Source organism: Haliotis rubra, unplaced genomic scaffold (genome assembly GCF_003918875.1).
Source record: "Haliotis rubra isolate DU_JTF1 unplaced genomic scaffold, ASM391887v1 Scf491, whole genome shotgun sequence".
Taxonomy (NCBI): Eukaryota; Metazoa; Mollusca; class Gastropoda; order Lepetellida; family Haliotidae; genus Haliotis; species Haliotis rubra.
In genome coordinates this window covers 702,738-729,927 of record NW_025767181.1, presented here as the reverse complement: position 1 = coordinate 729,927, position 27,190 = coordinate 702,738, and the positions used below count along the sequence as shown (strand labels likewise).

The 27,190-nt window shown below is 39.5% G+C and overlaps 1 protein-coding gene across 7 annotated transcripts in view; it reads right to left on the bottom strand.

Annotated features, from left to right (window-relative positions):
- LOC124291439 overlaps positions 1 to 27,190 on the bottom strand; it is a 90,369-nt gene that overhangs the window by 13,204 nt on the left and 49,975 nt on the right. For 4 of the 7 annotated variants that reach the window (XM_046728427.1, XM_046728428.1, XM_046728430.1 and 1 more), the window contains exons 2-7: positions 19,393 to 19,527; positions 14,842 to 14,941; positions 10,410 to 10,468; positions 5,646 to 5,674; positions 2,256 to 2,294; positions 79 to 192 (exon numbers count right to left, since the gene is read on the bottom strand). In XM_046728427.1, coding sequence (XP_046584383.1) covers positions 79 to 192; positions 2,256 to 2,294; positions 5,646 to 5,674; positions 10,410 to 10,468; positions 14,842 to 14,941; positions 19,393 to 19,481 — 430 coding nt within the window. In that variant the 5' untranslated portion in view covers positions 19,482 to 19,527. Of the gene's footprint in view, positions 1 to 78; positions 193 to 2,255; positions 2,295 to 5,645; positions 5,675 to 10,409; positions 10,469 to 14,841; positions 14,942 to 19,392; positions 19,528 to 27,190 lie in introns of those variants that run through there. The other 3 variants (XM_046728429.1, XM_046728433.1, XR_006902212.1) reach the window with 1 other exon arrangement.

Below are 27,190 nucleotides of genomic sequence, written 5' to 3'. Positions count from 1 at the left end.
CTTACTGTGTAACCCTAGCAGTTTTGATACAGTTTAAGCCAACATCCAGCCTGTCATATACATGTCATTCAGTCTTACCTGAATGTTGTTTGTAAGAGTTCTTTCTTCCTGACCGACGTATCCCAATATTTCGTAAAAATTTGCCCAATGAGGATGATTTCTTGCCCTCCGACAGCACAGTGTCCCGTACATCTGAAAGTACAAGATTCACCAATCTGAACAATCCTGGGCTATTTTATAACATATGTATTGACCACTAGCACTTCAGAAACATAAGGGAGGCTATTCTATGTCTGTCATCTTCACACTCATTTGCTAAAATATATTTCTGAATTTGTTATGAAAATTAATGCTCCAATAACATATTTCATATTGATTTTTTTTCTAAATTTAAGAGCAAGATATCATTTTCAATGTTTGTGACATTTTAAGCATTTCCATTGATGGAACATACACTATGTTAAATAATGCACGTAATTGATAGCTAATAGTAATATGTTAGTACTTCCATGAATGTTATACAAGATATCAACTGTTGATGTGAATGTCTGAAATTGCTATGTAACAGAGACGTGAAAAGGAAAGAGCTTTCATGGATAGAATATATAATGTGTGTGCAATAATGGCTGTATCTGACAAGAAACAGTGACATATTACAGCCTACATGGACAGTATACCTTATATACACTATTTAAGTGACTGACAAGTAACAGTGACATGTTGACAGTATATATGATATACAAGTGACTGACAAGTAACAGTGACATGTTAGAGCCTACATGGCCAGTATATATGATATACACTATGTAACTGACAAGTAACAGTGACATGTTAGAACCTACATGGCCAGTATATATGATATACACTATGTAACTGACAAGTAACAGTGACATGTTAGAACCTACATGGCAAGTATATATGATATGAACTGTTTATTTGTATGTTACTGCTGTAACTGAAAGCAGTTACAAGTGACATGTCCCATCACAGGAAGTGAAGGAGAAAGTGAACCAACAGACAGACACTTTTAATGGCATTATTGTAACCATATGAAGGATGGACACTGCACTAATGTGAGGAATCAAACCTTGATGTTGGCGCGATAAGACAAAGTCGACTTTATCAATGTAAATATTTATCTTCTCCATAATAGCTGTTTTTTCAATGATTGGAAATGATGTTATTACATTTTACCAAAACATACACACCTAAAAAATATCTATTGTGTTCTTGTCTTCAAGATGCAATTGTCCATTTCACAAACTGAGCTGGCCTCATGTGCATTAAGCTTTGCAATATGGGAAACTGTTTACTACTTAAAGGCACTTAAAGATCATGAAATCTTGATGATAGTAAAACGTTAATGCACTAATTGTAGTTTCCAGCTACTTAAGCTTGTAGCACAGGATATATGATAGGGCAAGGCAAAAAGCTTTGTTTTCTGCCATATGAAATCAGCCATACACAAGACTACAGTTGATTTTGGGGTTAAAAACCTATTAACTGTAAATTAGGACACAAGGTAACCTAATGAAGCATTTTGAATAATTTACATGTCACAAACTTGACGCAAGCATGCAGTGGAAACATAGATACACTTTTAGAAACCCCTTTTCCTCATTAAATTAAGTTCCTGATACTGAGACTGTCTTTTGAGAATGTAGTGAGTTTTCTGAAAATTGGATTGATGTGTCAAGGTAATATCATCCACAAGTCATGATCGCACTAAATTATCACATAAGATTTTTCCTGCAACAGTATATGCATTACACACTCAGTTCAGATATTTGGAACAATGTTTAATTATGTTTACAGTGTAAATATTGTTATGACAAGTAGGGAGTTATGGGTTTTATAACCACTCATTTCAACCCTGGGGAAGCTCAACAGAAGCTGACCAATAGAAAGGGAGAGTTAGTGGGAACAAAACTAGGCTGGGAGCATGTTCTTGCATATATCTACACACATCCCATCCTCATGCTTTCACTTCAGTCTACCACAACCCAAAATAGTAGACAGGTTTGTTTTTGTCTTTCATGAATAATCTCTAAAACAAAATGTTTACCTAATTCCCTGCATGTGATAGTTTGTGTGTGAACATATGCAAAATGGTGTTAGTACAACTCTGAATGGGAGCCGAGGGTTCAGGTTAATCAACAAAGGCCTCATGGTTAGCATGGAATATTATGCAAGTACAATGTACGCATGTCATAAAAGGATGCCAAACAAAAGTGCAAGAAAAACTTAAAAAATACCTGGCCTGATGATTTTTCGAGAAAACAGACAACATACACCTGTAGGATAAACATACAAGGAAGTCTAGTAGCTATGACAACACACAAAGCAGCTAGAGTTTATACATGACTATCTCCACAGGTTGGCATATGGGAGGTTTTCACAATGGAAGGCCAGGCTGCATGCAGGGGAAGATTTGTAGTCAAGAAGGAAGGGAATGTGGATGGGCAGTTCACATGCATGTGGATGGGTATGAGTTAACATAGATGGGAACATGATGGGTGGGTGGCTGAAGTGAGAGTTGATGGGTATGTGGTGGGTGGGTTTTTAAGTTATGGGTGGCTGAAGTGAGAGTTGGTGGGTATGTGAGTTGTGGATGGGTATGTGAGTGGTGGGTTGGTAAGTGAGAGGGGATGGGAACATGATGGGTGGGTGGCTGAAGTGAGAGTTGATGGGTATGTGAGTTGTGGATGGGTAAGTGAGAGGGGATGGGAACATGATGGGTGGGTGGCTGAAGTGAGAGTTGATGGGTATGTGAGTTGTGGATGGGTAAGTGAGAGGAGATGGAAACATAATGGGTGGAGAACATGAACTGAGAGTTGATGAGTATGTGATGGGTGGGTTTTTAAGTTATGGGTGGCTGAAGTGAGAGTTGATGGGTATGTGAGTGGTGGGCGGGTGGGTGAGAGATGATGGGGTGAGAGAGGATGGGAACATGATGGACAGGCAATCAAAGTGAGTGCATATCTGTCCGGAATACAGTGAGAGCCTGGCTGTTGATTGATCTGATGCTTCAAGATGACAAATGACAACACAGAGCTGTGTAGCAAGATTCAGATTGAATCAATGGACCTGATAAGCATGGACTGCCAATATGTTTATGGGGTCTCTATCAGGATGAAGGTTTGAGACAGAACCCATGGATCACTCCTATGATGCATTCAGGAGAGCTATTGCTGCAGCTCCAGGTTACCACGGAGTAACATGAATACCCTTGGGGTCAAGACAGGCCAGTCTTCATGTATCAGACACCATTACCATCTCCTACCCAGATCTGTGTTGGCAAGTCTACATTGCCTTGGCTATAATTAAGTATTGTTCTAGGCTCTATTTGAATGTTGGTTAATACTTAGCAGACACTGGTTTTAAATAGGGATAACTTTATTTCTGGGACTACATCTTAGTCTATTACCGTTCCATTGCTTATATACATTGACCTTGGTATCAGAATAGTTCTCACTTAACATGAAGATGAAACCTTACAATAATCATTATATTTTTGGACTGTGTGGAAAATGTATTCTGCATTACTGACAATTTAGAGGCATGCTTGTCCTTCAGGAAGTTATTGTAATGGCAAAAGATCTTACTACATGTGTGGTCATGCTGGGGCTAAGAACGCATTAACCCCACAGGTTTAAGACATCAATATTTCCAATCTACAAATGACACGGAAATTATCAAGAACTAAATTTACTACTCCCCATCAAAGAGGTGGGCAAGAGTTTAAGACTTCCAAATCACTGCTCCAAATAACCCACAAGGGAATTATTCTGCTTGTTCAATTTATTTGTATTGGTTAAAAAAGTTCCTCTGAATTGAGACTAATCCCGATGTCATGAGTCACCATGATCGGAGCATTTCATCCGAGCTGCGACTATGTGATCAATTCCGTCACCGTTTCTGAACAATACATCTCTGCCTAAACACATTTTTCTTATTTTTTCCCACTTTTTCTTACAAAACTGCTCAAGTTGGTCAATACATAAAGGGGAAGTTGATCAGAATAATCTCAGGAATAATGGCTCCACTTAGACAGATCCATAACAATTGAAGCCTCAATTAGTAGCTGAATTTGTTCCAGAAATTTATGGTCCTTTTTCACCGATGACTGAGAAATGGCTGCCTTAATGTGAGTATCACTCCATACGGAATATACCTGATGGGAACTATCTGTCGTCAGTTTTCAGATAATACAACCATTTCATAGTTTGATGATGGAGGATGTGAGGGAATGGGTTTTAAACCAATTATAAGTCGGACATAGATTTACCTACTCTTTCCTGAACAAGTAAATGAGTCGATGTGCAACCTTCCACATCACTGGAGTGCCACATCATGTCAAAAGCAAGGTCTCCATTAAGTACTATTACTACTTGGCAACACTTTTACAAGATACAACATAGGGGTAATTCTTCAGGGATGACTGATGGAACACAGGGAGCTGGAATGTCAATGATTGACTGCATGAAGGAGAAACATGTGCTAAAATGACTATGATTGACTCTCACTGGGAAGATACTACATTGTCTAACATTATATTGGCAGACTGAGAGAGTGAATATGGTTTTACGTCGCTTTTAGCAATATTCCAGCAATATCACGGCAGGGGATACCAGAAATGGTCTCCACACATTGTACCCATGTGGGGAATTGAACCCAGGTCTTTAGCGTGACGAGTAGACACTTTAACCATTAGGATACCCCGCCGCCCCTGCACTTGTGGAATAAAAGAAGTTATCCATCAGCATTGTCATTAATGTAAGAGCTGGCATGATGATGGTGATGATGATGGTGATGGTGATGATTATGATGAAGACTATGATGACGACGATGATGATACAAAGGTAATGTGTTGGGGAGTTGGGGAGGTTGTGTATCAAAAAGTGAAAACATCACGGACAGTCATGTAAAGAAACATTACACTATTCAGCAAACTCTTACAAAGTCATAAAATTACGAAGAGAAAAATAGCAGAAAAACTGTCAGGATTATTGTCATCAGACTAATTTCACAACAGAGAGATGTATGAAAATATATACTGTTCAAACAGGAACAAAGCAGTCAAGTTTTAGGCTGAGAATGACCTAAGCTCACAATGGTAAGGGCTAGCTGAAGGGACTGTCTCATGTGTGATATAAGACAAATACAGTGAGTGAGTGAGTGAGTACGGTTTTACACTGCTTTTAGCAATATTCACGCAATATCACAGCAGGGGACACCAGAAATGGGCTTCACACTTCGTACATATGTGGGGAACCGAACCCAAGTCTTCATGGTGACGAGCTAACGCTTTAACCACTAGGCTACCCCACTGCCCCCCGAGACCCAACTACAATGCACTTGGGACTCTATAACTGCTTCAGGGGATGTGTCTTAGCAAAACTGGACAAGAAAATCATAACCAAACAATAAAACTGATTTGGCCTACTGGAGATAGTTGAGCAGCTGGTATTGTACCTCATACACTCACAGCCAAATATACATATCGTTTGAAAAGCTGTTGGTGTCGGCTCTTGATTTTGTGCAATTGTGTTCACTTTGGTCATTCTCTATACAAAGCAATAGAAGACTATTATTTGACAATAACACAGATATATTAAAGACAAAGACCGCAAGCATGAACTTACCTCCATCGATGGCCACATAGTTCTCCTGACTGAAACACAAGAAGGAGGGTGAATTACAGATGTCATAGCAACCACTTCATGGTAATTACAAAATCATATCCAACATTAAATTGTGTTGTGTGTTAAGTTGAAATGAATATCACTGTACAGGAATGTGACACTTCCGTCATCATCAAGGCTTAACAGCAGGGCCTGGACATGTTTACAGCTTGAGAAATTTGTATTTATTAAGACTAGTCGAGAGTCCAAGTCTAAACCTTATTTCATTGGTATCCCGAGTGTGTAACTTGTCCTGCTCCAATGAGGCAAATATTTTCACTATATTTACACTTTCGGGTGCTAGCAGTCCATTGACAATTCTAGCAATATTGAAGCACGAAGAGCTGGTTCAGAATTATAGGCCTGGGATCCATTTAGATTTATTATGTTTTGTTGATACATATTTTTATTGAGTAAACTTTGTGACTAAATGTTAATCTGGTGAGTCATCGATGTTCACCATCAAGCTATCACATAATACAACAACAGCGTTTGATCCCAAATTCATTCTTACAAAATTTGGGTTTGAGAAGCAACAGAAATTTCTGACTAATCGGCAATAAAGTGACAACGATGTGACCATGTCAACTGGTTTGTGCCTTTTAGCTACAAACGAAAGCCGAACTTCACTGCCATGCATTGACTTATGGCTGTCTTGCAAATTGAAATATTCCTAGCCAAACTGATCCATCCTCGTGGCTCATCATACCATCTAAATCATGCCAAATAATTCAATTAGCACCATGTTGCTGATACTGGCTCCGGACCAGATGGACCTCCATGTCTGATCAGACTATATCATATCGGCAGACAGGCCCAAATCATCATGGGGAAGGGACATAACTCTAAACCATTTGGGGGAAAATGATGATTTCTTTTATCTTTGAAGCAAAGAGTTAATTGACTGTGATAAATTTTAGCACCCAAAGGAATGTATTTAGTTGGGACTGGAATACAGGTTGGGTAGTAGGGAGTTTGATAATGTGACTGTGGTTGATCCTTGGGTGAAGCTTTATGTCACACTGCCCTGTGTGCTGTTGAACTATATTTCAACATCATTTCCATATTGAATGCTATTTATTTCTGTTGCCAGCATTATAAATTAAGAAATTAATTAAAGAAATTCAGAAATTAATTGAAGAATTAATGGTAAGAAAAAGCAAAACTTAAGGTCTCTAACAGGAGTGAGTGAGTTTAGTTTTACGCCAAACTCAGTAATATACAGCGGTCTGTAAATAATCGAGTCTGGACCAGACAATCCAGTGATCAACAGCATGAGCATCGATCTGCACAATTGAGAATCGATGACATGTGTCAAACAAGTCAGCGGGCCTTATCACCCGATCCCGTTAGTCGCCTCTTACGACAAGCATGGGTTACTGAAGGCACATTTTAACCCGGACCTTCACGGGTGCTTTGACAGGAAATGAAAGCAAGTTGAGAGGCAAGTATCAGTAAACATGTCCCCTCTATCAGAAGCTTCTCTAAGTCAACAATATCATGTTGTTCTCCTCCCTGGGATAATGGCCAACCACACATGCAAAATGTCAACACTTGAACCTTTCTGTATTTATTGATTTCAAACACAGCTTCATCAAAATTTTAGATAACGAAAATTCTTTAATGTTTGTCAATATTTAACCAAACTGTGAAAAAATGTAATATTTGAACCAACATTAGATGCAAACATAGAAACTACATTTCTTTCTTAAGTTTACTTTACAGCAACAAAAACTATCTTCTTTGTTTGTCGGACACAAACACAGGTATTTGGTGACGTAATGTATTCCCAACACAGAAATGAATGGAAGTTGTTGTAATGATTTGATGGCCATTTGGCTACAATCACTACTCAGCCGTTTTTGTCTCTATTGTCAAGCATTGCAGCAGCTCTACTGTTCAGCTGGGAGAGGAAGCTGACATAACACTGCGACTCATCGCATGTATTATCTTGAATGTGCGGAGACAGACTGGATGTTGCAAACTGCTGATCAGCCATTAAATATGGTGGCATTGGTTCAATTCCTGACTTTGTGAGGATGGCTCCAGGGAGGTCTCATTTAATCAGACTTTTTCTATGATATTAAGGAATCTATTCTAAAAGTAATTTGGTGAGTGATAACAGTGTTGTCTTGTGTTCCCTAGCTTGTCATGGCATTAAATACTACACTGATCTTCATCATGGTCACCATTATCTTAATGGCTGTAAAGCACTCAAAACTAAAAATAACATGAAAACCATCAAAAATGAATCTTAAAATATTTTCACCCAAAACAAAAGTTGCAATTATGACCAAGCCATATTTAATCCTTTTGATTGCTGACTGATAATATTAACATCGTTGGGCACAAATCATAATGATTAATGATGGAACAATGCCCCAGGTCAATATGGAATATTGGTATTAATGAATATGAAGTATTAATCACATTTAAAGCTCAAGAAATAGTGACACCAAATTATCTATCTCTATATGTGATACTTTGTTACAACTAAAACTCCAAACTAAACATATTCGAAACTGATCATATTTCTTTGCTGCTCAATCTATTGGCTGAAACCATAAAAATGAAATTTCATTAAGTTTCAACAAAAGGTTCCAATATCATACAAACTGTGTTATTATCCTCTGTGATTTCAAATGAAAGGTATACAATAAGTACCTTAATTTTACACAAAGCAGTTATTATTATACATAATATGTAACAGACTTAATAGTGTTGTCTGATGCACAAGAAATAACATGATTTATGTGGATAAAGTACTTGTGCCCACATTATCCAATCCTTACGGAACGAGAAAATACAATTTTCATAAAAATGCCACTTCCACAATTTACATGACATTTTGTTCCATCAAGTAGTCATGGCGATAGTTTGACTCAACCGTGTCAGAGTCTTAAAATGAAGGTTATTCAAAGAGGGATCGTCCATTACACGAACCTAACAATATTCTGGAGGATAATTTTAGCTGATGCATCTGAATTAGCATATAAATAGCTGTAATCTCTCCAGATCATATGAATTCAGCTATGATAAGATGGATCACAACTACAAACTTGTGTTGACTAAGTCCACTGACTGAACTACAGACACATGTGGAGAGAGTGAGTGAGTGAATTTGAGTTTAACACTGCATTACTTCTGTCATGGTTTATCATAATCAATTAGCAAGACTTTAGGGAGGGGACAGAACTTATCACATGCATAGAGAAAAGGTTCAGCAATAGATACAGTATTACTTCTTCTGTTTCAAAATGGTTTGATAGACAGCAATGTTATTAGGGCTGAGCCAGAAAGCACACACACCCCTGCGTCAGCCATTGTGTCTTCCAGATTACCATTCAGCAATCTCAGGAAGAACCGTAAAGCAGGGGTTTGAAGGGAGCACTGGGACTTATTTTCTCCTAAACTAATGCTGGACTTTTTGTGTTGAGTCTGTCTAGGAACTGAGGCAAAGGGAACTCCCTGGTTTGAATGATATGGCACAAGCATTGTTTACCTGTTTCAACACATGACAAAGACTGTTCCCTGAAGGCTCTGTAAAGCCACTGAACATTCTTGTTTAAATTTTAAGAAACCAGCTCTCAATGGGTTTGTCTGGAGCTCATGGTCCTTGGCTCTTCCTTAATGTGCATTTATTCACGCAAAGTAAAGAATTGTTAGAGTTTCCTTGAAAATTTATTGAACAATTTGTTTCTGTTATTTGAATTGTTAATGGCCCTATCTAATTAATTCTTCACTTCCATACTCATCCCAAAGAAAGGAAGGTGGAGTAAGTGTTGATATTCAGTTAATAGGAATCATTTACCCTAACAACAAATATTTAAATCCTTTTTTAAAAGATTTAATTGACAAAAACATTAAATATTTGGGGGTGCTTTTAGCCAAATATTACAATATTTCACGCATCCTGTGTTTGTAAGAACATTAGCTTTTCTTTATTAGGTCCTTGTCATAATGAAGAAATGATGAGTTTTCAGAGCAAGATGACCTCCCAAGGTCAGAATGACATCACAAGGACCCCAAGGATACTTATTACTGAGAATACTTTTGAATCAGAAATACTGCCCACTATCAGAAGTCCCCTTAGTGGACTCATTTCTTATCCTGTAACTTGATAACTGCCATTGTTTTAATGATAACCCAGCATCGTTCATGCTAATCAGACGGCCATATTGCATGCACAGACTTCATCTCAGCGTGCTGCTCCATCAAACTGGAATATAAAGACTTACACTCCACCATGAGTTAATGTCAGCAAACTGGCCTCTGGATAGGAAGTTGAAGATTTAGGAGTGCAGTAAGGTCAAATGGATACACCGTTCTCCTACAGGAACAGCCCACAATATAAACTTACATGCCTTGCTTGTATTATAGATATGTCACTGCATTTGTTCAGAGCATGTCAGTATGGTGGTGGAACAATGGTAGAAGTACTGGACGTGGCATCAATGCTCGACTCACCACAATGACAAGAATACTACCAACACACTATTGTTCTCCCCATGAAGAGTAGCTTCCCTTTGCTGGTAGGATCCACAGGTTTGAATCCCAGATACACAATAATTATGATCCTTGGTCCATATGGTCCGTATTTGGTATTACAGCTTCATGAGCATGGTAAATGTCCAGGCCCTGTGCCTAAATTACAGCTACAGTGATGTTGTAGGTGCAGAGTGTTAAGGTGTGAGGGTGTCAAACTGTGCATGGAGAAGGTATTACCTGTACCCATATGGCGAGATGGGGAGCTCCGGCATTCTGTCAACATGGCTGGTGGATGGCTGAAACACAACAAGAACAGTTACTGATGTCACTGGAAAACAAGACATTTCAACACAAATTGAAACAGTACATGACTCAGTGTAGGGGTGCTCACCACATTGGGGGGAGGTTTGGGAGGAAGAGTGGTTGTGGTCCCTGTGGTAGTCCAAGCTCACAGTGGTGACATTTGAGACAGATTCATTCAAGTCGCCAGATATTTAAGTTCAAGCTGGTTTGATAGCTGATATTCCTTTCCACAACATTACTTGTTTCATGCTTGGCCACTGAGTTGGACTTCACAAAACAGCTTGGCTTTAATGTGTTTGCACTATGCTTCAAAAACAAACAAAAAATCAGAAATGATAAGGCTATTTCAGTACTAACTACTTTGTAAACATTTTCTTATACTTTCTTCAACAGATACTCAACAGAATGAGGTGGAGAGGTGTACACATGAAACATATCCTGCCACTTCCCAAAAGACATCCCAACTCAAGTCCACCAGTGCATCTTGAGATCTCTCTCTGGACATTTCCTGTGACACTTTTTCTACCTTTGTAAATGCTAGTGTGTGTGTGTCCCCAAGAATGCACCATAACATCTGATGGTGTGAAAGTGTTTCTCAGATTCAAACAGGAAAGGTGTGTTTGTTGCAGTTTAATTTTGTTTGGAACCACTACAAAGTTTCCTGTAAGCCAATCTAACAGAGAGCGAAACCTAACACTGGGAAATTAGCATGTTTACCTTCAAGTGTACACGTTCATCTTGGAAACACCAGTGCAACTTTAGGGCTGTTGTCAGTTTTGGCATTACTACAAGAACAACACTGATTGCTGGGATGAACCAATAAACTGTTGGTAGTTTGTTTTCCTGACATTTCAAGTGAGAAGGAAAAGAATTTGTTAAATTAGAATCAACATTTAAGTGTAAGTCTAAAGAGAGAAAAGTCAAAGCCTTGTCACTGTCAATTGAGCTAGAAAAACAAAACAACATTTACCAGCTAATATTGCAGTGTAACAAAATAATAAAGAAACTAACCAAACAAGAGACAGTTGTGACTCAGGTAAAAGACCTGAAACAGCTGCGAATGGTTTACAATCAAGTTTTAGTTTTAAATGAACAAAATGGGAAAAGGTTAATTGCATCATAGGTTGATTACATAACACCGTTTTAATCGTAATAACAGATTGAGCAGCAAAACATTACATTCCTGTGTGCACAATCTCATGAGGAATTCGAAACATACAGTGCAGGTGGGGCTTTATAGAAAGGTGCAACTTCCTGATCGTTTCATGGATCAAACATCACTGTTTCATGATACAAGTATTGTATGCAGAGCAATGATGCGAAATTTTAACATAAAAATATCATGTATCAATACACAGTGATACAAAGAAAATACAAGGGAGAAAATGGTATGGATGTGCAAGAAGTCTGATGCCAAGGTTTTCAAATTCATTAATAAACTCAAATCAACTTTACACTCTGCTTGAGTGCCTTAACATCGAATGTGTATTGTACTATCAACAGTGTCTTTTATCAAGGCAAAATATATGTACTTTTGTGCAATGGCCTGCACGACTGGAAGATCAAAGTGAGTGTGAGTGTGTGAGTGAGTGAGAGAGGGAGTGTGTGTGTGTGTGTGTGTGCATGCGTGTGGGTGCACACTCAGATTACAACAATATTCTGGCAACATCACAAAGAGGGTGTCTAGTAATGGAGAACTGAACTGGGCATGAACTATAACCATTAGGCTATTCGACCACCGCTGATGAGATGTTTATGGCTGTATTAACTGCCAGCTGTCGTCAGAAAGGAACTGCTTTTTCTGGGAAGGATGTGGGGCATGTTGCTGGCTTGGGTGGATGGGTGTAACAATACTGAACATGACATCAAGCCTGCACATGGCACAGGTACAAGTACCTGGCTTTCCACCTGGTTACATTGTTAACCATGACTCGGGTGGCTTTGTACCAGGTTACATTGTTAACCTATGACCACGCTGATGAGATGTTTATGGCTGTATTAACTGCCAGCTGGTGGCTTTGTACCTGGGTGTAACAATACATTGTTGGTACCTGGCTTTCCACCATGATGACTCGGGTGGCTTTGCTTTGTTACCGGGTGGCTTTTACATTGTTGGCCATGACTCAGGTGGCATTGTTTGTTACTCAGGTGGTGTACCATTACATTGTTAACCACGACTCAGGTGGCTTCATACCTGGTTACATTGTTAGCCATGACTCAGGTAAAAGATACAAGAGGGGACTATAGTGCTTCTTGCCCACCAATCACTAACTTTCTGCTGTTGATGGCATCTAATGTGAGAAATATGGGGCCAGTTTCAAGATCAAACACATCTGGATTGTCTCCATCTGATACGAAAGCCACATTGAATACATCCCATATATAAGCTGTCTCATATTCATTGTATTATTCATTCTCTTATCGCAGTGTCCATACCATAACCACTTAACTAGCCTTTTTATAATGCATCGTTTTTCTTTCTCATCTCCCCATTATGTCAATAAAACCTCTACTTGTCTTCCTCGAATGTGTTGCCTTCATTCTCTGATGCTGCAAAACTGGCTATTCCAGTACAGATTCATTTCTTATCTGGTTTATTTTCCCTGAAGACATGTCAACTCTGTAACCAGTGTATGGTTTCCCCTGGGTGTCTGGTTTGAGCCTGCTGCAGTGCTAGCCTCTAAATCACACTTTCACACTGCATGACCCTGCATCATGATCATGTGATGTACCTTCTTGGGTCAACATAACAGAAAGCTCTGTGTGTTGAAGCCTGAAGGCCATGTAGCTCACCTGTGCTTGCTGTTTTTCAGAAGATGCTAGAGATAGCCTCATTATAGCAGACCGTGTGGGCCTCTTCTGTGAGTGAGTGGGTATCTTCTGTTAGTGAGTGAGTGAATGAATGAATGAATGAGTGAGTGGGTATCTTCTGTGAGGGAGTGAGAGGGTATCTTCTGTGAGTGAGTGTGTGGGTATTTTCTGTCAGTGAGGGAGTGAATGAGTTAATATCTTCTGGGTATCTTCTGAGTGAGTGAGCGAGATTGGTTTTACACCACTTTAAACAGTATTTCAGTTACAAATCGCACAGGAAAACATGGACAATGGTGTTGATTTCCTGAAGCTGGCATTAAGGTAATTTATATCATTCCATGTGGCTTCAATGATTTGTTGTTATGACAGAACTGTTGAGATCAACATTTCCAGCTCATGCAAATAACAAACAGACCATGAAAATCACATTTTTCAAAATGGCTGACCTGGCAGAAAATTTGAATGTTTATGACATACAATGCACCCTAACATACGCTCACATGGACCTTTGGTTGGCTGAGCTAAAATAATTGACCCCTAGAGAACAGTTGTATCCTGATGGTGGGACAGGCCGTGTGACAGGTCGTGTCCTGGCCATATGACTCATTGGGGGAGGGCAGCCGAGGAAGGGGGCTGTGCATATCACTCATATCACCTATATGTACCTATCACTGTAACCTTCCATTGGACATTGGGGATCTTGATACAGTGTCACAGTCCCTGAAGCGCATTATTTTCCCTTCCGCCAAGCCTTTTCTGCAATGCTAAATTCCAAAATGGACCAAGTTCGGATTTCCTCTGGTTCTGAACCTCATATCTCACTGGGGCTCCTTTTAAATTGAAATTGATCAAAATTATATATATTCAGAGGCTAAGCATTTGTCTTGGGAGGGCATGAGAGAGGTCAAATACACTGACTCACCACAGATATTGTGACTTGCCTAAGGGCAGGGTGGGTGTGGTCTGTGAGAAGCCTTACAGACTGACCCACCAGATATTGTGACTTACCTATGGGCAGGGCAGGGTGTGGTCTGTGAGAAGCCTTACAGACTGACCCACCAGATATTGTGACTTACCTATGGGCAGGGTGGGGTGTGGTCTGTGAGAAGCCTTACAGACTGACTCACCACAGATATTGTGACTTGCCTATGGGCAGGGCAGGGTGTGGTCTGTGAGAAGCCTTACAGACTGACCCACCAGATATTGTGACTTGCCTATGGGCAGGGCAGGGTGTGGTCTGTGAGAAGCCTTACAGACTGACCCACCAGATATTGTGACTTACCTATAGGCAGGGCAGGGTGTGGTCTGTGAGAAGCCTTACAGACTGACCCACCAGATATTGTGACTTACCTATGGGCAGGGCAGGGTATGGTCTGTGAGAAGCCTTACAGACTGACCCACCAGATATTGTGACTTACCTATGGGCAGGGCAGGGTGTGGTCTGTGAGAAGCCTTACAGACTGACCCACCAGATATTGTGACTTACCTATGGGCAGGGCAGGGTGTGGTCTGTGACGAGCCTTACAGGCAGACCCACTAGATATTGTGGACTTACCGGGGGACAAGAGGGAAGAGGCGGCGGTACTCCACGGGGAGAGAAGCCAGTACAGACTTGATCCACCATAGATACTGTGCATAGGACTCCTGCATACACTCTGAAACAAACAAGTCGCATGCCATGAAAGACATGTAATTGCATTTAAGTGTGTTCTTTTTCAAGGATTAAAAAAAGTGTCTCTTGTGAATGCCAATAAGTTATTTCTGTTCTGGATGAAACCAAAAAAAGGAAATAATCTTGCACTGTAAATGTTCCCCTGTGGCAGAGAATAAGACGCCAGGCACTATTTGTTTCTCTAGCAACATTTCTGTTAATCTCACTTGGATGCAACTACCATTAATCTCCAACAAATTCATTCATGTTAAATATGTTTAATTAAAACCAAAATTAAAGCACACACAAAAGCACCTGTAACATACCTGAGCAACACATGTACACAACAGGCCTATTAACAGAATGTATACACTGTTATCATTATATCCCATGCATTGTTTGGCTGCCCCCACATATGCCCTGGCTCAGTCCCTACACAGGTATGTTTATTGTCCAACAGGTATACTGTTTTCACAGCAAGGTTTGAGTTTCCAGTCCACTCCACAGACTGATTGACAGCTGATGAACATTGGCTGATTTTGTAATAAATGGTAATGATCCATAATGAAAACAGTGGGATTGCTGACAATGAGAGCAAGGTAACCACAGTTTAACTCAGGTGTGGCAGACAGGTGAGCTCAGGTAAATACCCAGGTGTGCCGAGTTTAAGTTACCTGAATGGTGACCTGTCAGTTGAAAGGGTAATGCAATGACTATAACTTCTACTACAACATCAATACAACTTCTCCCACACCACCACTAAAACTTATCCAACAATGCCTCCACAACGTATCCTACAGCAAACACTACAACTTCTACTACACCATTACAACTTCTACAACATCAATACAACTTCTCCCACACCACCACTAAAACTTATCCAACAATGCCTCCACAACGTATCCTACAGCAAACACTACAACTTCTACTACACCATTACAACTTCTACAACATCAATACAACTTCTCCCACACCACCACTAAAACTTATCCAACAATGCCTCCACAACGTATCCTACAGCAAACACTACAACTTCTACTACATCATTACAACTCCTACAACATCAAGACAACTTCTCCCACACCACCACAAAAACTTATCCAACAGTGCCCCTAAAATGTATCCTACAGTGACCAGTACAACTTCTACAACACCATTTTAAGTTTGTTTTTGGTTTTTAACCAATACTAAAACCCTTCAACAACAGCCATTAAAGAGTTACAGCCATTTTCACAGTTCACTCTATGACCAACTTATCACCATGGGTGGTAGTGAGTGAAAGAATTAAGACAAGCCAATGTCTGGGTGTTTTGGGGTCCACTCCTTAAGGAGTCTGGATCAGGAAGGAACCCAGTACCTCTTGCTTCTTGGGACAACTGTCAAGGGGCACAGATTTACAGGTTCTGGTAGCCTCAGCGACTGCATGGCTTGGAGAGTTTCTCAGACTTTCAGTCAATGGTTTGTCTGGTCCTGAACAATACTCTCTATTACAGGGGTGAAAATAACATTAAAATTGCTAGTGTACTCCGGTACAGTGGCACATGTGAAATCACTTGCCCTGATAATTTTTCCACTATACCAGCCGTTTTCTTGTTGAATTTTTTAAATAAACAACATAATCAACATTGTAAAGTCAACTGGAGGCCGGTACAGTGTGATATACGAATTTGCTTGCCTGAAAGAAAAAACACACTCGGAAGTCGGGCAATGGGTTATTTCCACCCCTGTCTATGTCACTGAGACAGATGAAATACTGAGCATTAAACAACAGCCTCTGTTGTGTTCAGTTAAGCAGGAAACCAGAACTCACTCACGACCCATTTTGGGGCTTTTACTGGAACCCTTAGTCTGTTTCACAGTCCCTGAACAACATTATTTTTCTTACTGCCAAGCCCTGTCTGCAGTGCTAAAGCCCTAAATACAGCAAGTCTAGATTTCCTCAGGTTTAGTCTCCCTGGGGTTCCTTTTCAATTTATAATAGGTTTGTTTTATACTATCAAAATTATATCTATTCAGAGACTAAGCATTAGTCTATGGAACCCTTAATGAATATCAGTTTGAGGCCATTAGTAGGGCCTTTACCCCTTTATGTAGATATATTCTGCAGTGTTTTCAAGAGGCTCTTTGATGGCACCTTTATAAGGATCTTTTCTTGGGGCCTATTCTGGAGACTCTTTATAGAGATCCCTTGAAGAGATTATTCTGGGATGTCTCTGTTCTCTAGGGGTCAGTTCTAAGGCTAATCTGAGTTTGCGATCAGGGAGGCAACAACTGCCATTGAAATAATGATTGTAGAACACAAATATAACCAAACCCCATGGAAGACTTTCATCTTATGAAAGAATACTGTATATAATAAATATTGATTATGAAACAATTTCTTTCTGTGAGTCCTGTAGCTACCCATGGACTATCCCATGAAAAGAAGAAGATATTCATCTCAGCCAGAGTAATAAATCAAAAGTCCAATAAGCTGATGGACAGGATATCAATGAGATAGGCCTCTCTTCCAGTCCCCTGTTGAGAAACATGACCTCCGGACAACATCAAGATCAATGGTGCTGTGACATGTTACAGGCTCTGTGACAAGTCTCTTATACTCCTACCCTCTCCAGTCAGATCTTCCACCAATCGGAACCAGAGGCCCCAATCATCATTGATATCAGGGAACTTGATCCTGTTTGCATGTAAAGGGCACATTATGATCCAAATTACACTTCCAGTGGTTCCTTGCGATGCAAAGCTGTTGCAGGTCATTCCTGTTGACAATAGGCACCACACTTACCATTGACAACACCAATTACCTGGGGTTGGTAAATGGCCCGATATTTCACACAACGGTAATGTGAGAACACCAATATTCATTCAATGAGGCTGGAGCCAGTCAAATTGTTTAGTGGGTGTGTCAAACAGAAAATATGCCCATTAGTTCAAAAAGGTCCAGGTTTGTCACACAACAAGAAAAAAGGTATCTCTCTCTAAAGAAAATAAGTGACAATATTCTTTCAGTTGAATAATAACATGTAAACATAGGAAGCATACCCGGGATAACATTCTTGTTTATTATCTCTTAAACACTGACCGTAGGACACCAACACTGACTGTTGCATATTTTGGTACTAGTCTATCAATCCTTGAACCGCATTATTTTCCATTCCGCCTTGCCCTATCTGCAATGCTAAAGCCCTAAATTGAAGCAAGTCTAGATTTCCTTAGGATCAGGTTCTGAATCTCCCATTTCACTGGGGCTCCTTTTCAATTTGAAAGCAATTATTTCTTTCTATCAACATTACATACACTGAGAGAAACAAATAATGGCTCACACGAAAATTCAAGTGTTCCTTTAATATTTTCCAGTTTTCATCACCAGCTTTGTCTAGCACTGTGGTGATGACAACTGGAAAATAATAAAGGAAAGCTTGAATTTTCCTGCGATCCTTTGTTTCTCTCACTATATATTCAAAAACGAAGTGTTACTGTGGCAGAAGCAAACACAGATACTGAAGGCCAGCAAACACATGATCCACTCAGCCTCCAGTCTCTGTAGAGTAATAAAGACACGGGGAAGGACTGGTGTTTATGTATCAGGCAATGTCATCGCAGCGCTAGTAGTAGTCAGACCATTATTGTCACATAAGGAAGATCTATTCATAAAGCCCAAGGCATACATCATTATCAGCATGAGTGCTAATTTCTTGTCTATTATACCTAGATACTGTCCCAGGGCACCTGTCATATACTGACTGGTGTGAGCTGAGTGATCCATACACCAACTCTACTTTTATGATCCATACACCAACTCTCCACATCACTGTCCTGTAGGCTGCCATGCACATACTGACTAACTTCATCATCACAGTATAAATAGATTGATCGTGGAGACAGTCAACAAGACAAAAGAGTATCTATCGTTATTGACACATCTTGCTTACCAGTCAGTTTGCTCCAGTAAAGTGAGTGTGTGAATATTGCTTAAATCCACAATTTTGTAGCTATTTGAGAATTGTGCAAATTCACCATTTACCTAACAGTGACATATGGTTTCAGTATTTTTACAACTCTTGATACTAAAGCATTCATTTGATGAGAACATATACACACATGGTGTATTATATTCATGTTTGTTTGGTGTTTAATGTTGCAGTCAGCAGTTTTCCAGCAATATGACGGTGTTTTGTAAATAATCTATTCTGGACCAGACAATCCAGTGATTGACATCATGACATTGATACATAAATGGGATACGAGGGGATATACATCAACCATGCCAAAAACACTCACCTGATACCATTGGTAGCCTCCATAAAACAAGCATGGGTTACTGAAGACCACTTGTAATTCGGATTTACACTATAGCGTCAATATGGAGATGTATATCTACCGAAAGTTGTTAATTATTGGGGTGCATATTGACCAAGAAGATGTCAATTATGGAGGTTGGTTTAGCATATTTACCTGAAAGTTGTCGATATCCTGGGCCACCTTCCACAGGTCTTCCAGTCGGTCCCATACATCAGCAAAGTGGGTTTTGATTTCTTTTGCATATTTGACAGCCAGTGCAGTCAGGCTACTTTGGCACAAGGTGTTTTCCTGCAAAACGAAATTACATGTCTTAAACATTTTTGTTACATTAAGTCAAAACAATAAAATACATGTTGCAACCAGCCACGACCATAAAGAAACAACATTCACAGTTTGACATGTTTACATCAATAGCAAAAACGTGATTATTATCATCATGATATATTTCATTGTACATGTTCTTTCTGTAAATGAAGTTGATTGGCCACAGCTTCATGAACATATCTTTTTAACCCCTCTTTGTGCAATGCCAGTTAGTAGGAACTAGCAAATGACACATTCTCCTGCTTAAGCAGTCACCCTCCGAATCAAACTTTTAACCGTACATCTGTCATCAATTAGTTAACGCCATTCAGCACAGGACTGAAAACATGCCTGTTGGGATTCCCAAGGATGACTAATACTGGGCTGGCACAGAAGCAAATTACTGTCAAAACAATTGCATTATGAGTCGAGTGTATTTGTCAAATATTGCCATGTGTTATTATATACACATGTAAACAAAATTGGTTGTAAAAGGGATGTCAAGATACGACTATAGCAGTAAAATATGTATCCCAATAGTGGCTGTACCTAATTTACTGCATTATTTTGTGAACTGTTATACTTGGCAAGACGTAAACATCACAAAATATGGTTTGAAATTTAGGCTCGCGTTTGAAGATATAAATGAATGCCTTATTTCAATCAATACCATACTTCATCTCTCATAAAACTGAAAAACCTAAAACAAAGAGTAAACACCACTGAAAAAACGACTAGACTCGAATGTAAGCCTTACAACTAAATATATATTGCATAAAGTGCAGATATAGCACAAATAAATAATGGTAGAAATGGTAAATAAAATATTGGTGGGACCCCTTTGACCAAAAACCTTACACCATTGCTGTTCTAAATGGTACATTTGTAAAGCAATATGGGATTAAAATGTGAAAGGATACAGAAATATAATATACATATATAAGATGCAGGTAAGTGTGTATCTGTAGAGTGTTTGAAAATATCTTGAGCAAGTGCATCAAAGTTTGGTGAATCATGTCGTCCCTAACAACCATGACACAAAGTGGTGGATGGCTCATTAAAATGCACCACAAATCAAGGATTGGAATGTTGTACACTATTGACCTGTCTTCACTCCTGTCTCCCCTACTCCTACTCCCATTCCCTTTGCAGTATTGACCAATTAAGTTGCAAATGGACTTTCTGCTCCATGGGGAGAATCCAAATATGTGAAACATCTTCCCATTACTGCACAAACCACAGTCATTACCAGCCAATGAAACACCTAACCTTACACTTCAAAGGGAAGATGACAAAAGGAGAATGTTTACTCTCTGTTTATGAGGAAGTGTTGGGTAGCTGGGTCATATTCCATGTGGTCAACTACTGACCTCTGACCTCCAACCCCTCACCCTTGAGCTGGACTGCTGAATCATTAAAATGGATCCAATCATGAGCATGTGAGGCCACATGTGTTGACTACCACTAGAATGTTATTTTAAAGACACATTTTTTAACATAATGATCAAACAGCCCAACCATCAGACATATCTGTTCCCTTCTTCAAAGACTACATAAGACTGTGACCATATTTTTGAGACATGTTAACATAAGACATATTTTTCTGATGTTTCCAGAAATTCATTCCTTTTAACATTGTAATGTCTTAGATGTTTTACTTTTCAAAAATGTTAACTATTAGATTAAATATTAAATATAATACTGACATCTATAATCTTATCCTTTCAAACCTTGTCCTAAATTTCAAGAGCCTAAATACATGAGGATACTTCAGGTTATTTCCAAACATTTGTAATTTAGAAACACTTTGTCTGTACTAAACTATAGTCAAACACTGTTATGTCAAAGTTGAAGGCACCTCCGAAAATAGTTTGATCGTTATCCGAGGTTTGAGACAACTGCAAAAGAATGACTAAATAACGAAAATGCTGGGACCAAGCTTAAGCTTCGAGACAACTATCAATTTGACATAAAAATTTTGGCACAATGGTATTTGACTTTGACTACTAAGGATAATGTGTGCAAATGAGCTCGATGCACTGTTGGAGTGCTCTTGTAGAAGTTTGTTTATCAGCATTTGACATAGAACTTTGAGACACGATGGCTGATCATATTTTACAAGAGTATGTACGAGTAAGGTTCATACACTGAAGAGGTCCTTAGCAGGTGCTTGTTTATTATCTTATCTAGTTCATCAACATGGTGTTGACTTGTGGGGTAACAGTGATACCTGGCTGATTTGTTTCTACAATCTGCGTACAAAGAAGTCGACAAGGCTTCAGAGACATGGCTGTTGAATTAGGTAGGAGGCTGTCAGATAACGAGATAACTGTGGAGCTCCTGTTTGTCTACACTCAGTGTTAGGGGCGGTGTGTTGATGTTACACAAGCCTCACACTGAGATGGTGATGAGCCAGAGACAGGTGAGATGCCATTAACGAGTCTACTGTTTCACATTTCATGGATGCGGAGTCTCCTTTGTGAATCATTACATGATACTTAAAACGTTGCTTGTAAGAGTCATCCAGGAATTACATGTGGTAGGAAAATAATATACCTGCACTGTTTAGAAGAGGTGCATATGCAAACCTTTGTATTTTGTTAATTGATACTAATCTGCTGTACTGCAGATTTTATGCTACTTTTAGCATTTTCATAAATTTGAAGCTTTTATAATTGATTTTTTCCTTCAGGATTTTTTGTCTTCACTGTAAATCAGTACACTACTCTGAACATGTACAAAAATAAAAAAAATGTCCATCACATTACTGCCATGAATTTAATCAATATCTTCCACAAAGGAATGTTCTAACAAACCATGCCCTGGCAATAGTCCACCATGGCTACTGATGTTCAGAGCATGATGACTACAGAAGTGTCCACACCCTGCTCTGTCCGGGTATGCAACCATACACCCTGTCCTGCCCATGTGTACACACCCTCTAGTTCCCATGATCAACACTACTTCAGCATCAGCTATCAATAGTGATAATATTGACTCACACCTGTATATGGGGAAAATACGTGCCACATCACAGAGTGAACACCTATCCATGTGCCATGGCACAGAGTGAAGCCATACCCAAGTGTCTTGTCAAAGAGCGTTCATCTGTGCAGGTGCCTTGTCACAGAGTGTAGATCCAGACATGTGGCTTGTCACAGAGGATAAATCTATATGTGAGGTTTATCACAGAGTGTAGATCTATGCATGTGGCTTGTCAAAGAACGTAGGTCCATACAAGTGGCTTGTTCAAGAGTGTAGATCAAATGCATGTGGCTTGCCAAAGAGTGCAGATCCATGCATGTGGCTTGTCAATGAGCGTAGCTCTATGCATGTGGCTTGTCAAAGAGCGTAGCTCTATGCATGTGGCTTGTCATAGAGTGTAGATCTGTGCATGTGGCTTGTCAAAGAGTGTACATCTATGCATGTAGCTTGTCATAGAGTATTTCTTTGTACGTGCAAAGGTAAGTCAGGGTAATAAGGCTCTCAGGAGCATGTCACACCTGTCTCATCTGCAGGACATAAAGCTGCAGCTGCTGATCAGCACTGACACACCTGTACTGAACACCTGCGTTATCGTTTTCATATATCTTTAATTCAAAACCACCAAGACATATTGAGTTTAATGTTACTTGAGTACTCAAGGAATACCTATATCGATGCCTCTTTGACGCTACACTTGTGTGAAGGACACATCAAGGCATCTCTTTTCAACTTCAAGTCCTTCTCAAGTAAACCTACTTTGGCCAATACAAGAATCAGATAAGGCAGTACCAACACTAAGTGCTTCTTTAAGCACTTCAGATACTCCACACAGCATGAACAAGAACCAAATGGCCCTCACACACACCTAGATGACATAGAAATGGTTGGGTCGCAAGCGCATAAAACTTGTCCTTTGCTACTTCAGCTTTCCTGCATTTTTAATAAGAAAGAGATACCATTTTCCTCATGACATTTATGTCTTCAGAAAAGATATAAGTTTACTCTCCAATGAACTATCAGAAGAACATCTCTGGACCATCACACAGGGTTGAACATGAGCTGTATACTACATGTTACACTGTCTGGACAAGGACTTGTGAATCAAACACAGTCAAAATCATTTTACTTATGGGAATATATAAAAAATATTAGCATATAAATCAATACAGTGTTGGGGACTTGGTGTGATGGAACCACTGTAAAACAGCCTGTATGACCGACAGACAAGCTGGATCACTAGGGCATGACCTGTAGCGAGCTGATCGCATTGATTACATACCTTAATAATACATTATATCTGTGAGCAGAACAGGGGATATTGACAGTGTATAAAGTGATCACTGAGTCAATATCTCCACGACCTGACAGCAAATAGTTGACAATGACAGCTTCGGCAGTCAAAACTCCGCTGGCCACAGGGGAAAGATGACACAAACATCCACAAGGTCATCATGCCATGGATAGACTTACACAAATCTCTAAGGTGATCGTTATTACCTTAAACCGTAGTTCATAGATGACATATATAATAAGAACAAGCTGTTCCTATGACAGACTTGGCTATTAAAAGGAGAGATTTACAGTATTTCCATGGACTTCAATAGAGACTTGATCAAAGCTATGTCAAGGTATGTCAACAAGATTCTGGACAAGGTTAACACAATATCATAGGTGTATTTCAAAAAGTCGTATGGAAACCAAACCATATGCCAGGCATATGAAAATATGTGGTCTTGTCTTCAAACATGTGGCTTTGTGTTAAACCATGGGTGTTACTATGTACACTTTCCACATGACATTTACAAACAGGAGATGTAAAAACTCTTCCCTCTGGTTATAGTGAAAAACATTCCATCATATTTGACAACAGACTTATATAAACCAAATTTACTTGTAGTCTGTCATGATCAGGTGATGTTCCACTGTTATCTTTGCATTCTCCATCATTTTCTTTATATTTTACATCATTAACATAATTGTGTGACTTAATGGTACTGCTTCATGCAAAGTAATTAACCTATTTCATTTTTCTCATCAGTAAAAGCAATAACTACCAAAGGTCACTTGAAGAACCGCTGCAGCCATATGGCAGCTGATTATTTGTTAATTAACCTGTCATACAGCCCAAGTAGGGGTGCCCATAAAACCAGGAATAAATGTCCATAGGAAACAGTCAGTTCTACATAAAACAACAGTACTTTCTTCTCCTTGGTACAAGAAAATATCTCTATTCCACCAGAAGATCTGTGCAGCATCATCTATCACTTTCACCACATGATTTACATGGCAAGTTGGTTTGGTGTAACCATGACCTCATGGCATGTTGATTCAACATTCTACGTTTACATTACAGGGTTATTAGGAGTAATGCCTTCATAAACATACGGCAACCATATGGCCTTTCTAATGTAAGTGCACATGAAGTGCCCATATCAAACAGAGGATCTTCACTGCAGTACAATGGTTGGCCTGCATGTTGCAGCTGGAGTAAAACCACAGAAATATGAAGTTATACAAAAAAACAACTTTAAAATATTGAAACATGTATCCGGTCCTGCTCCAGTGTGATTGGGTTAAGCCATAACATGACTAGTGTCACTATATGTATCGTATCACACCTCAAGTACTGTGGGTGTATATGGCAGATATTGTCCAGAGAAGGACAAAAACCCACTGGCAGCAGACATCTTGATTAGTCATCCACCAAAATACATGATGATTGTCAGCCAGTCAGATTGCTCAATCATCCGTCAGATTTTATTGTCAGGAAGAAATGATGATGGATTGTGGTAATCATCATAATGAGGGAGGCCAATGAAATACAGCTTTGTACTTCAATAGCAGTTATCTCTAAGATATTCCCTACCTGTGTCATATATGTATCATGAGGAGGATTTACCTCACCAAATCATTAGGTACATTAATCTTAAAATCAATTATCAAAATATATGTGCATTATCTCTTCAGTTCCTATACCAGTATTCTGAAGCTTTATGTTTTCAGGAGCTTGAATCATTGGTCCAGTGGTTGAAAGAGTCTCACCTACAGCAGCAATAGCTCTACCAGCAACTCTGGAACTGAAGCTGTTCCAACATAGTCTCCTCATGCACCCTTTTAAAGGGGTGCCACCTTTACCAATACAGTGCTTGTACAGGCTACCCAATCAGGCTCTAAACTATATCTAAATGGACAGACTAGTCTGCAAGTCTTAAACAGAAGCATCAATCTCTTTACTCCAATTGATCCTTGAAATGAGGGGGTGGGGGGTTTCAATAAGGGGAGGGTCATGTGTCTAGGGGAGCAGAAGGAATTGGGAGCACATGATTAATTCTGGTTCCTTGTCCAGACCTCCTCCCAGACAATCCATTTCCTTCAAGATGCAGTTAGAGCAGTCTTATGCATCAAGATGCTAGCAATTCCACCAGTCCACAACTAACACAACACATTAATGATCATTATTACTGTATCCCATTTAAGCTGTGACAAATCCCTTAGAATGCTGACTTCATATTTCTAGGTCCAATTTAAATTTATTTGACATACTTGGTGCAAGCTACATACCCATAAAAGCTACAGGTATTCATGGTGAAAAAGAAAGATGAATTTGATATCTTGCTTCAGAGCTCTAGGAAGTTTTAAGTGTTTTTTTTGAAAATGTTTCACTTGATTTTCTCCTCGCCAATTTAGGCCCAGCTAACATTTTATGGTTAAGTCTACTGTTCGGACTCCTGCTGACCTGATTTCATGATACAAGTTTCTGTGGAGGGACAATGTGAAAATACTGCAAAGATAAATCAATAGAACAACACCAAAATACGCTCACAGGCAGAACAACTTTAACTCTTCTCATGAAAATTAGCCTGACTGACCAGCCCCAGAAAACAATCCTCCAGCAGTGAGATGTTTACGGAGCGGAGTTTTATGCCAGATATAACAATGCTCTACCAGTATCACAACAGGGGTCCCCAGAAACAGACTTGTCATTTACCCATGTTGGGAACTGAACCCCTCACCTTCAACATGACAAGCAAATGCTCTAACCACTAGGCTATCTAACTGATCTTCAGGAAAATGTGCTTTAGCAGGACTTCTTGATGAAATCATACCAAGCACTGACTCATGATGATTGAATTAACTACCCATGCGCTACCCTAACACTGAATCAGTTTATTGAGAACAGGTCCAATTTCTATTATCCTTGGTCAGTGACCTTGACAAATGATTAGGACCTTTGCCACCCACACTTCTGCCTACAGGTAGTCTTTGCTGCATGCCTACAGCAGCACAGACATAGGGTAGAGCTGATACCTAATCTGACACCTGATAACCTGCTTTTGTGCTGAGCAATTGTCTCACAGATTCCTCCTCAGTGTGAGGTCTTGCCCCGTGGAGGTACCAAATGAAAGTCAACGGGATACGCCCCTTTATTGTCATGGAGTCTTTTCATCAAAGTATAAATCACTTCATCTGGACATATGGATCGTGTTACATTTTCACATGATTGTGCATTTGTTACTTTTGAATGATTATTCAAAGGGTGGACACTTCTCACTTGTCAGGCTATAATCCTGATATGACACAAACCAAACATGTCAACAAGCTTTTACTGTATAAATCTTTGAGTGTTTCAATACCAGGTAGCATAGATTAATGTCTTTATAAC